At 32.9% G+C, this 12,815-nt stretch overlaps 1 protein-coding gene across 1 annotated transcript; it reads left to right on the top strand.

Moving 5' to 3' along the window:
• The first annotated feature begins 10,993 nt into the window (after positions 1–10,993).
• Positions 10,994–12,193, top strand: LOC111416902 (protein ILRUN). Its single transcript, XM_023049018.2, has 3 exons — positions 10,994–11,561; positions 11,623–11,849; positions 11,904–12,193. Exons 1-3 carry the CDS (start codon positions 11,257–11,259, stop codon positions 12,083–12,085), a joined length of 714 nt encoding a protein of 237 aa, XP_022904786.1. The 5' UTR covers positions 10,994–11,256; the 3' UTR covers positions 12,086–12,193.
• Positions 12,194–12,815: the final 622 nt, after the last annotated feature.

Genomic DNA, 12,815 nt, shown 5'->3' with positions numbered 1-12,815 from the left:
ATTAAAGTCTGGATGTCGTAAAACGAAATATAACCAAGTTTTACGTCAAATGTCCTCAAAGTACCAAAGTTAACGCAAGAACTTTGTTAACCGTTGCAGGTAAAGTGGTCTTTCTGAGCAATATAGAACAAAAGTTGATTAAGATAAAATGTTTGTTATGTTAAATTATAGCGATATGCCGAATTTTATTAATTTAGGATATATAAGCAAAATGCAGATTTTAAATCATAAGATTAACATTTTCGATCTAAACTAAATTAACATAAAAGCTTATTCAATGATACCACCACCAACAATAACACATAATTCAGACGTTTTCCGACATTGTTTATAACTTTTTCTAATATGGTCCAACGGAATTTCTCTAATAACAGTTTCAATTTCTTGTTTTAAATGGTCTAAATTGTTATTCAAATTTTCAGTGTACACTTTTTGTTACATAACCCCAAAAATAAAAATCCATAATAGATAAATCCGGACTTCTTGGTGGCCATGGTTGCGGACCATATCTACCAATCCTTTTTTTTCAAAATGACGTATTTAAATAATTTCTAATTAAAATGGTCGAATGTGGGCCGCAACCATCTTGTTGAAAATATAATTTATTGCGTATTTCTACATCCACGCCGTGAAGATAATTAAATAAACAATTTTCTAGTATTTCCAAATATAGGTCTGATTCAAATTGCCATTTATGAAGTAAGGTCCAATAACACCGTCCCACGAAACAGCACATCACACATTCACTTTCTGGGAATACTGACGTTTACAAGCTATGCGATAATGTGGATTAGTCTTTGGCCAGAATCGACAATTTTGTGATGTATCCACTCCATTAGTATTATGTTTTTAACAAAGTTCTGTCTTTCAAAATTTTGTACCCAAGCCACAAACAATAATCTAAACGGTTTGCTTTATCACCTAATTCGATAGTGTGGGTAAATTTTGGTGTATACAGCAATATTTTATTTTCTCGATAAATTCTTTGTAAATGGGATTTAATTATACCGACTTGAACTGCCCTTTTTCTTAACGACACCTTACCGTAATCCATTGCATTCGTTACTGTTAACAATCGACCCCGCATCATGTTCATCCAAAAGGTTTTTTTCCTCCCTTTTATTTTCCACAATGCCTGTTTCCGAAAATTTTGTAACAATTCTCTTAATTGTTTTTTTATCTACTAAAAATCCAAATTTTTCCTCAAATTCTCTTAAAACTGCATTGTAACTAATGTTCCCCAATCCATAGCACTGCACTATAAATATTTTATGTAAACATGATCAATTAATATTTGACAATAGGCTAAAGCTAAGCTATCAAATGTTAATTGTTACTTCACTCAGATCATTTATTTTTATTGTAAAACAGAATATTAGAACAAAAATTCCAAGAAAAACTCATTTTTTCTTTTATATGCTAAATTAATAAAACTCGGCATATCGCTATAATTTAACATAACAAACATTTTACCACCACATTTGACCACTTTACCTGTAACGGTTAACAAACTTCTTTCGTTAACTTTGGTACTTTGAGGACATTTGACGTAAAACTTGGTTATATTTCGTTTTTTGACATCCAGACTTTAATTGCAAAAGAGGGAATTTGAATTCAAAAATTTATCGTCAATTATTCCTTACGGGGACACAATCCTGGGACACACTGTATATATAGTGTATACAGTGCGCGTCATATGTAACCCCCCCTGTCTAACTTGAAAACGAATGGAGATATCATGAGCCGAAATGAGGGCATGAGCCGAAACACGTCGATTTTTATTTTTTGCTAACCCAAATAATTTAGCATAAAAAATTGTTTATCAGTTTTAGTTTTTTCATCTTTAGAGACATGCGGCTAAACCCAAATGATTCTAGTTCTAGGTATAGTGTTAGTTTTACATAGTAACAGTGCTAGTGTAAAACTAGAACTAACACAAGACCTAGAACTAGAATCATTCGGGTTTAGCCGTCTTGAGAGACGTGCGGCTTTAGGATTTAGCCGCAAGTCTCTCAAGACGGCTAAACCCGAATGATTCTAGTTCTAGGTCTTGTGTTAGTTCTAGTGATAGTGCTAATGTACAACTAAAGCTAACACTAGTATTAGAAGTAGAAATATTCGGATTTAGCCTCACGCCTCTAAAGACGGCTAAACCCGAATGTTTCTAGTTCTAGGTCTAGTGTTAGTTATAGTTTTAACTCTTTATTTCTTGAGTTTAATAACACTTGTTAGTGTTTAAATAATTATTAATATAAATATTATTATTATACATTATATTAATATTATACAGGTGCCCATTATGTATGGAATATAGCTTATATCTTGGCACGTATCAACTTTATAAAAAAAAATTTATATAGGGTGTCAGATAAAAACGCCCAAAGCTTAAATTGAAGATGGCCTTGGAAAAAAATTATTTGGTGCATAAATCATAGTATTCATTAAACCATTTCATTTGATACCTCGCTCATGAAAATCGGAATGTAAATGACAGAGTTACAGCTTGGGGCATTTTTTATCTGACACCTGTACATAAGTTGTTTAATATTTTATTTGCCATAATAAGACAGCATTCAATTGTTTTTATTTCAGAAAACAAATGAGCAACGAATAACACTTGAAGTTTTTTAAATGGCAATGTACCCTTTCGTTAGGCTCATTTGATAGATTTTTTTCTCTTTACGATGATGTAAAATCAGAAAATTTTCGAAAAAAGTGTAAAAATTGTTTATTAAGAAAATTTAACTAATAATATTAATCTAGATATCCGAGATCGTCAAGTACCTCGAATTATTGGAGATGTACACTAATTTTTCGTTTATTTCTTTTATTTTGTGTGTAAATTTAATTTACGGTAATAATTCGAGGTACTTGACGATCTCGGATATCTAGATTAATGTCATTGATTAATTTTTATTAATAAACAATTTTTAAACTTTTTTCAAAAATTTTTTGATGTAAGGGTACAAACATTTTACGTCATCGTAAAGAGAAAAGTAAACTCTATCAAATGAGGGTACATTGCCATTCAAAAAAATTCAAGTATTATTCGTTACTCATTTGTTTTCTGAATTAAAAACAATTGAGACAACAATTAAAGACTGCATTTATTATGGCAAATAAAATATTAAACAACTTTTGTATAAAAAGTTTGTTTATAAAGTCAACATTTACCGAGATATATACTATATTCCATACATAATGGGCACCTGTATGTATATTATATTATATTTTTCTTCCGATGACGTCACGTTTCGTAGCTCACCCCGTCAACGTCAGTTTGTTGGAGTTGGATAACCTTATAACCACAAAGTATACTCTGTGCTTATAACTACTACACAACGGACCATACAGTGTACAGTGCGTTTCAAAAGTAACGGATAAATTCAATAAAATCATTACAAACAATTTATGAAAAAGTCGCTGAAACGGGTTGAAAGATTTAAATATTTTGCAATTTTTTGGTGTATATTTTAAAATTTTCTGTTATTTTTAAATGAGTTATGACGTCATCGAAGTTTTTTTAATCGGAATTTGAAAGAGGAGATTTTTTTCTGAATTATGTACAATAACTATTAATATCGGTTACATAAGAAAATTTTCGAGAAAAATTAATTTAAAGTTTCATTATTTCCCATTCATTTGATATAGAAAATAGCAGTAGCAGTGCGTAACCATGGCAACTGTAATAAACTAAATTATTTATTTAAATTAATTATTATTACTATTATACTATAGCTTGTTGCATCAAACGCGTCAAAATAAAAAAACCAAAAAAAAGAGGGGGTAATTACCCCCCCCCCCCCAGAATAACGCGAAAAGAAAATGTGTAGTTTCATATGTATATTTTTTTTAATTTACTACTACTTTAGGGCTTTAGCAATAATTATATTTCTAATTTCTGACGTTAATGTTTATTTTATTTTTCCCCATAAACCTTGATTCTAAGCACTATTTGGCGAGCATAACACTGTAATGTTTCTAAATTACCCCCCCTAGAAATAAAAGATATCTACGCCCTTGGACCGTTAGCGGCAAGGCAATATCTTAATCGGGAATCAAACGCTTCTTGAACGTTTTGAACCATATCCGGGCTGATTAATTGAATTTCTTCTGTAATTTTTTGCTTCAGATCTTCTAGGTTATCAGGCTTATTAAAATACACTTTAGATTTTAAATAACCCCAAAGAAAATAATCTAAAGGGGCCATTCAATACGTCCGCGTCTGCTAATCCACTGATTGGGAAATTTTTGGTTGAGGTATTCTCGTACAACTAGTGCATAATGAGGAGGCGCGCCATCTTGCTGTAGCCAAATTCTGGGATGTAGTGAATTTGCATCTTCTGCATTTGGAAAAATTGCAACTAAACTTAGAATTAATTCTAATTGAAGAAAATTCAAATACTGTTCTATATAGAGAAATACGGTACAATAATTCTATTTCAGCCCACACATTGGCCTTTTGGGGATACTGTGTATTTGCCTCGGCTTTCCAATGGGGATTTTCAACTGCCCAATAACGGCAGTTTTGCTTATGGAAACCATTTAAACAAAATGTTGCTTCATCAGAGAATAGAATGTTTTCCATGAATTCCGTTGCATACTTACGTCATTGTTTCGCAGAATTGTACGCGTCGATCAATATTGTCATCGGAAAGCTCTTGCACCAATGTGTACTTTGTAGGTGCATCTAGATCAGGGTTGGGCACTTTTGCACTACCACTAAATTGCACTAGCACTGTCTATTCAGTGGTAGTTAAAATGCAAAATCCATTAATACTGAAAATTTTGTGACAGTGAAAAAAAAATTGCATTATCAGATATCTAATATTTTTATAAAATCGGAGGTGGCCAAAAGGTTGAGCGTATGGCTAGCACATCGAAAATGCTTTGATAAACCACTCTATTTTCTCTTTTCCACTCTAGTAATAGTGGAAAAAATGCACCATCACTAAACTTTTAGTGAAACATAATCTTTAACTAAATACATTTGAATTTATATTTTGTCCGATATTAGTTATCAACTAGTTTGTTGATAAAAATGCTTCTTGGTGTATAAATGGTTAAACGTATAATGTATAAATACCCGGTATAGATGAGTACCCTTATTATATGTGTATTAACTTTTTACATTTTACTTAACACAGGTGTACAAAACTATGGAATAAATGTAATAGGCTAAAATAATAAAAACAGTTTTATCTTCGCATCTGGTTACGCCTTGCGTTACAAGATGGAACTCACTGTATGATTCGGTTTAGAAACTAATAGAACTCAAAACCAGATTAGGTGAACTATGCTACAAGCTGGAAATTTCTACTTTTAATGAGGAAGAAATTGAATATTTGGAAGAATATGCAAGAATAATGCAACCTATTGCAGAAGCTATCGACTTTCTTCAAAGAGACCGAAATATGTTCTTTAGTTATTTCATTCCCACTTTAGTATCCATCAAAATAAAAATGCAATGAAATTTCTTACGGAAATTAATATTCAAATGCAATCAAAGTTACTGCAAAGGTTTGAAAAATATTTTCGTTTGCACTCTGACTCCTGGGATGCAGTTATTGCAGCAATCATCATTCCCGATATCAAGTTAAAATTTTGCAAAGTCTTGCTGGAAAGTGTTGAGTCATACATAGGGCTTGCAATACCGGACCAAAACCTCAATACCGGTATTCGGTATTCAAAATTTTTAAAACCGGGATACCGGTATTACTATAAAAAAGTTTACTCACTAAATTACAATCACTAAATATATCTAATTGTAAAAATTTTTCCCCTCTGCGGCGTCACCTCTACTACAAACAGGTTAATTCCTACTATATTTTTAGATTGGCAACAAAGCATAAGATACAGAATCTGAGAAGATAATCAAAAAATGGAAAGATATTAGGAATCTGACAAAGTACCAATAAACTTAAAGGTCTGGATACCATAATTGTTTTGTTGTCTTTCACTTGGTCCAAAGGTTCAACTTCACTGCCGCGTCAAAAAATGAAATTACACTTCATCATCTGAAGCTCTGTGGAATTCTTTTGAATTCCTGCTTTGGAATTTTCTGGAAAGGTGCAGATTCAAGAAAGAAACTTTAACATAATGGCTCTTGGTAGTTTGTCAGACTTATCATACTACTGTTATACTTGGTGGGACATTACGCGAATCAAACTAACCTGAAACACCATTATGGAGTAAAAACTCCAAAAATAGTTGTATGCAGAGTATTTTATTGTTGGCTAGGTATGACAAATTTATTGAACACGAATATTAAGTTGTCGTCATCAAAGGTTGAGTCTTCGTTAACTTCAACATTCTGTCAGAGTGCAAAATGATATTTCTTGTAGATGGCACTGATCAAAAAATGTTACTTGAAAAAATGAGCTTAGTACAGACATACGATAGATAACAAATTTCTGTTTGGTCAATATCATTTTCCAGCACAGCTTTAAACAAACACAGCCGTTTTTAATCGGTCGCTTCCGGCTAACATTTTTTTAATGAAACGTCAAAAAATGTCGCTTGAAAATGTAAACTTAGAACGGACAGGAAATAGATAACAAACACGAATCCTCTACGTCATTTTCCAGCATGACTTCAAACTAGCACGGCCGTTTTCGAAGACATCGGCCGCTCCCGGCCATCGAGGGCACTAAATAAAAATAATACCGTAATACCGGCATTTTGCCATCAATACCGGTTTTTAATACCGGACAAAAATTTTAAAAGATCTACCGACTGTTAAAGTCCTGCTACAAAAAACTGAAATACCCTGTATAGACTCCCATGGCGGAGTTATAGCAACTGCAGTAACTTTGTACTTGAATGACGATGAGCATTGATGCTTTGCACCACTTTCCTATTATAAAACAAATACTTTTAAAATACAACACGCCTCTTCCTTCCTCTGCGCCAGTGGAAAGACTTTTTTCCTTTGCTGGAATTGTCAATCGATCTACAAAGCAAAATCTTGCTGACCGTAATTTTGAAATGTTGGTGTTAAAAAAGCAAATAAATAATGAATTATGTTTTCTTACTTTTATAAGGCATAATTAGAAGTCTCTACTCAAAAATATGGTTTATTTTGAATACATTTCCTTATACTGCTTCAGCTTATATAGTCTTACTTTTATTCTTCAAGAAGCAATGTTATATTACTGAATAATAATGTTAATTACCACTAAAGGTTTTCACTATCACTAAAGATTTAGTGATAATGTAATTTTTTTTCACTATCACTAAATATTCAGTGATAATGAAATTCGTGTTTTAAGTACCACTGAAAAAGTAGTGGTAGTGAAACGCTTATTGCATTTATTTTTTACTGCACTATGCCCAACCTTGATCTAGATGTATTTAAATTTGCAGCAATATTGGAGATGTTTGAATGCGGATTTTCCTCTCGGTTAACAGGATATCCAATTGACGGTCTTCATTTAAGGCCAATGGAGTTCCAGTCTTAGATTTATCTCGTACATGAAAGAAATTTACTCTCAATTCGACTTATTGTCGATAGTGATATTGGAGTACGGTTTGGATGATTTACGTTAAACAATGCACGGACTTCATTATACGTTTGGACTCTATTTCCGAAACTAACCATTCTAAGAATCTCGATTCTTTCAGTTTCAGTAAGCGCCATTATTACTTTCTTACTTATCGTACAGTCAATAATTAAAAAATAACCAATAATAGATAAACAATAAGATCAAATAACAACAAAAAAATAACAACGAATAGCGATGAATAGCAACAAGTAACAACGAATTACAATGAGTAACAACAATTAACACAAGAAACTCCACAATACTACTCAAAATAATCTCATTAACGCACAATAAACTGTTTCAAATCGAATTTTGACACTTGGAAATTTTAAATCAAAACAATTGGTTGCCATGGTTACGCACTGCTACTACTATTTTTTATATCAAAGAATGGGAAATAATGAAACTTTAAATTAATTTTTCTCGAAAACTTTTTTATGTAACCGATATTACTAGAAGAAGAAGAAAACAATATTTATTTGGACTTGTATAAAAATAATAACAAATACGAAAAGAAATACATATATAAAACAAATATAAAAAAAAGAGTCCAAAAGGGCTATAGACCTTAGTCTTCCTGCCCGTGGCTTTGAATTCGGTTTGGTTGTATTTAGGTCTTCTCAGTTGGGTCTTATCTTTTTAAGCAGTGTAAGCCGTGTTATGGGACAGTGGGTAAGGGAGAGGGGAGTGATGATGAAATTTTGTAGGGCGTTTTTGGGGAAGTTCATAGTTGCTTTAAGGGATAAGGATTGTAGACGGGAGTTTATAGGAGGAATCTTTGTAAGATCGTACAGGAGTTCGTTGGAAGGGTTGAAAAGTGGGTTGTGAGGGTGTCTAATGCGAGTGATAATTCTCAGGGCTGCTCTCTTTGCTACTTCCAGATGGTACTGTGATCCTCTCGGCGCTTCAGTCATGATTAATGAGGCATATTCGATAATAGGTCGGCATATTGCGGTGTATATGTGAGTAGCGCATTTGGTGGATATCCCTCGGCCTCTATATGAGAGTGAGCGGAAGTGTTTGGCGCGGTTTTTGACTTTCATTTTTATCTTGATGGCGTGGGTAGAGAATTTAAGGGTTCTATCCAAGGTAATGCCGAGGTAGTTACAAGTTGGTGAAGCTGTTATAGGAGAAGATTGAATTATTATTGTGGGAGGAGCAACGCGAATAGGGAGGAAGGGGATGAAGAATTGGGTTTTGGAAGGATTTATCAGGATACGCCATTTTCGGTACCATTCCTCTATGTTTTGGATGAGCGTCTGCAGCCTTAGGATTGATGATGGAATGGCTACATCATGTGCGACGAGAGTAGTATCATCGGCATAAAGTAGGGCGTAAGACATCGGATCGAAGACGTCTGGGTTGTCGTTGTAGATGTCATGGCAATAGACGTTGTACAGTGCTGGCGAGATGGAAGAGCCTTGAGGGAGACCTTGTTGAGCGGTGAAACTGTGAGAGTAGTAGTTCTTCACTTTAACCAATGAGGAGCGGTCTGAAAGAAATTCTTTTAGCAGGTTAAGAAGATAAGATGGGATTTTCAACATAGCTAGCTTGTCTATTGTGTTTTTGTTGTGAGGGCAGAACAGGGCCTCATTGCTGAAGGAAAACACCCTCTCAAGGTATTCAGCGTGGATATTTACGATTTTTTCCGGACTAGAGTATCAGCAGCCATCCGTAGGGTCAATAAGCTCCTGGGTTTCTGGGGACTTTTGGTACTTCGAAAGTTTGCGGACTTCTTGCCAGTAGTTTTTACCCTTGCTTCTGTTGATTTTATCACAGGCCTCAATGAATTTTTCACTTCTGAATTGCTGCACTAGCTTTTGGATATTTTTATTAAGCTCATTGAACATTCTTTTCAGAGCAGGCTCCTCATAGGATCTAAAATCGCGGTAGAGTCGTCTCTTTTCTTTAATTAAACGGAGAATAAATGGTGGCAGAGGGAAATTGTAATATTTCTTGTTGTAAGAAGACTCGGGTGTGATAACAGGGTTAGATCTCACATATTCCTTTATTCCTGCGTTCACTCTTTCCATATTACAAAGTTTATAGTTTTTGATCAGAGTAGGAGCTACTTTAGGTATTCGAGTGGTTGTATTAATGCAGATCACAAGACCCAGATGGTCAGAGCACAGATCAGGAATGACATTAACAGACGTGATGAGCGGTCTTATGTTGTTTGTGCAGAAGATTAAATCAGGCTTGGAGTTGGGATTATTTGCCATTACAAACGTCGGAGGTGTTGCGATGCGCACAAAATTTGACATATTCACAAATTGATTGATGTGTCTGTTTTTGGCTGGGTTTGGGTTAAAGTCACCGATTATTAGACAATTGTCGTACCGTGCAGCCATGTTAAATATTGTTTCTTCTATCTTGCTAAAAGGATGTATATAAACCAACAATATATGTATTCTTTCTGTGCCAATCATAAAAGTAAAATGGAGGGCGTTGTTTAGTGGAGAATTTATTCTGGGAGGGTTAGCTTTTCCAATTTGTAATGCAGGTCCGCCCATAACCACCGCTCCTCTGACACCCCTGTTCACAATATTTCCCAATTCTTGGATCATTGTCCAATCCCTGAAGTTAATTGGCCCGATATTACTATTTATTGTACATAATTAAGAAAGAAACTCTCTTTCAAATTTCGATATAAAAAATGGGGTGTTCCATTTAAAAAAACTTCGATGACGTTTAAAAATGGCGGAAAAAATTAAAAATATTCACCAAAAAATTGCAAAAAATTTAGATCTTTAAACCCATTTCAGCGATTTTTTCATAAATTGTTTATAATAATTTTATCGAATTTATCCGTTACTTTTGAAGCGCACTGTATAACAATCTATCGCTGAATAACAACTAAAACTAGTTGCATGATTATCAGCCAGTAACATTAAATCTTAAAACCTGTTTTTATCTCGAAAAAATTAACCTAAAAATAAAAAAAATCATTAAACTTAAAATAAATTTAAATCTTAACAATGAAATTATTACAAAAATAGAATTTTCAAGTCATAATAGATGTCATTATCTTCAATTTAATTTAAAATATCTTCTTAATGTTCAATAAATAACTCTTCAAATTTGTTTAAACTTTTAAAATGACATTTAATTCAATTGCTAAAATATGCCGGTAAAGTAGATAACGATTAACTATCACCAATTTTTAAATCAAAGCTTAATAATTAAACAATAATTATATTAAACTAATTTACTTCTATTTAAAAATAAATCCATAAACAAATTAAAACATTAATTTATGAAATTAAATTAATCTAATTAATTTAGTGAAAAACAAAATGTCACTAAAATTAATCCACAAATTTATTTACTTCCACATTTTATTAATTCAACTTCAATTATAATTATATACTTAATTTGGGCGTTTTAATCCATTAATATTAAATAAAATTGTAAAATATACGTAAAAGGAAAATTGTTATTGCAATAAACCATCTTCTTTATCTGTCATGATCGACCCCAATCTGTCAAAAAGTAAATTTTTCTTAACATTTAAAACATAAACCAACATAAAACCAAGATAAAATCAGTACGATAAGCAACAAAAAGCACAGTTTTATCATATAACAGTGTGTTTTGTTAATAAAAATTCTTTGGAGGACCAAAAATCGACTCTCCACCGCATATTTTTAGGTTAGGTTGCTTGTCATTGTCCATAGGATTAAATTTTAAAGTGATAATTTAACATTTAAAAATGGATGTGGATAATAATGCGGATGGAACGGGAGGTGGAGGTATTGATATTGAACAGAGCCTCCTCCAGCAGTTTAGTTGTATGGGTACGACGGATCGGGAGGAATTGGTTCAACAGTTACAAAAGGTTTTGGGGAGTCAGTTAAATTATTCAACCGCTGCATTCTTTTTGGATATGAACAATTGGAACTTACAAGCAGCGATTTGTTCATACTTCGATGTAGAAAATCCCCAAAAATTACCATCAATGGTTTTAAATTCCGATCCAAAAGCGAGTGAATCAGAAAGCATTGAACCTAATAATAGGTATATTTTGAGAGATTATTATGAACTATTCTTTATTAATTAATAAATATTTACACATAAGGTTTCATAAAACTTGGAGTATAACAAATAACGGATTAGAATCTTGGCCAACAGGTTGTTATATACAATGTGCGGATGGTGATTGTTTAGGTGGTGAAAGAAAATTAATTTCTGCATTACGCCCCGGAGAAAACGGAATAATTACTTTAGAAATGACCAGTCCATCAACGCCTGGAGTTTATCAAAGCAAATGGAGGCTTTGTACCCCAACCGGAACTTATTTCGGAGGTTAATTAATCTATTTTTCTCATAAAATACAAAAATTATATTTAATACTTTTAGATCCAATGTGGGCGATTGTAACTGTTGTTGAAGAAGGTACGATGGCAGTAACACAACAACTTCTTGAATTACACGAATTAGGATCAACACCTGGTCAAATAAACCCTCCAAATCCATTTGTACCACAATCGTTACAGCATTTACAAGGCGAATTTTCTCCAGATGATTCAAATATGTGTTGATGATGAGTGTAGACTTTTTCCTTTTTTTTTTGTGTGAACGGTGGGGTTAATGAATATTATAATGGATTTATTTATGACGATGAGTAGAAATATTTTAGTTTCAAGGGATTTCGTTTATGTACTATTTTTCAATCGGGCCTAAATGTTTTTTAGGCATTCAAAAAGCTCAATTTTCTATTTCTTTGTCTTTTAATGTCACGGAGATTGTTTCAAAGATGAATATAATGAAAATTTATGATAGATCTATCCTGTACATGTTAATTTCGTTACGGATGATGATGATGATGATCATTTCTAATGTGTAAAGTTCAAAGAGAAATACATATTTTATATTTGGATGTGATTATTTTATAACCTCACTTAAGGGGGGAAATTCATTTCAAGTCAAAAATGCAAAATTTTGTTCTTTGTTTTCAAAAAAAGTTGCCTGAACATCTTAAGAATGTGATAGCAAAAGTTTAGAGCAAAATTCTAAGTACTTCTGTCAAAATAGCATATTTTCCCGGTGCGCGTTCTTCGTGAATATATGGACAGCGTTATACATCATGTACAAACTTATATCATGTACAGGGTGTCCAAATTTCGATGGGTTTGCAGGGTATCTCAGTTATTATGAAAGATAGAAAGTTGCGGTTTTCGCGAACCTGAGCTACTTTTTTGTGAAACTTACAATGCCGCAAACCAAATTTTCATAGACCTCTTCGTTTTTGATATATAGAGGGAGTATTTC

This window comes from Onthophagus taurus, chromosome 3 (assembly GCF_036711975.1).
Source record: "Onthophagus taurus isolate NC chromosome 3, IU_Otau_3.0, whole genome shotgun sequence".
Taxonomy (NCBI): domain Eukaryota; kingdom Metazoa; phylum Arthropoda; class Insecta; order Coleoptera; family Scarabaeidae; genus Onthophagus; species Onthophagus taurus.
The sequence above is the reverse complement of the archived record's forward strand: the minus strand, read 5'-3'. Positions and strand labels throughout refer to the sequence as shown.

What these genes read in the sequence shown, in the direction of transcription:
- LOC111416902 (XM_023049018.2), top strand. Translation starts at nt 11,257, where the DNA reads ATGGATGTGGATAATAATGCGGATGGAACGGGAGGTGGAGGTATTGAT. An exon ending in AGCATTGAACCTAATAATAG is followed by an intron (nt 11,562 to 11,622) that starts GTATATTTTGAG and finishes TTTACACATAAG; the next exon opens with GTTTCATAAAACTTGGAGTA. An exon ending in AACCGGAACTTATTTCGGAG is followed by an intron (nt 11,850 to 11,903) that starts GTTAATTAATCT and finishes TAATACTTTTAG; the next exon opens with ATCCAATGTGGGCGATTGTA.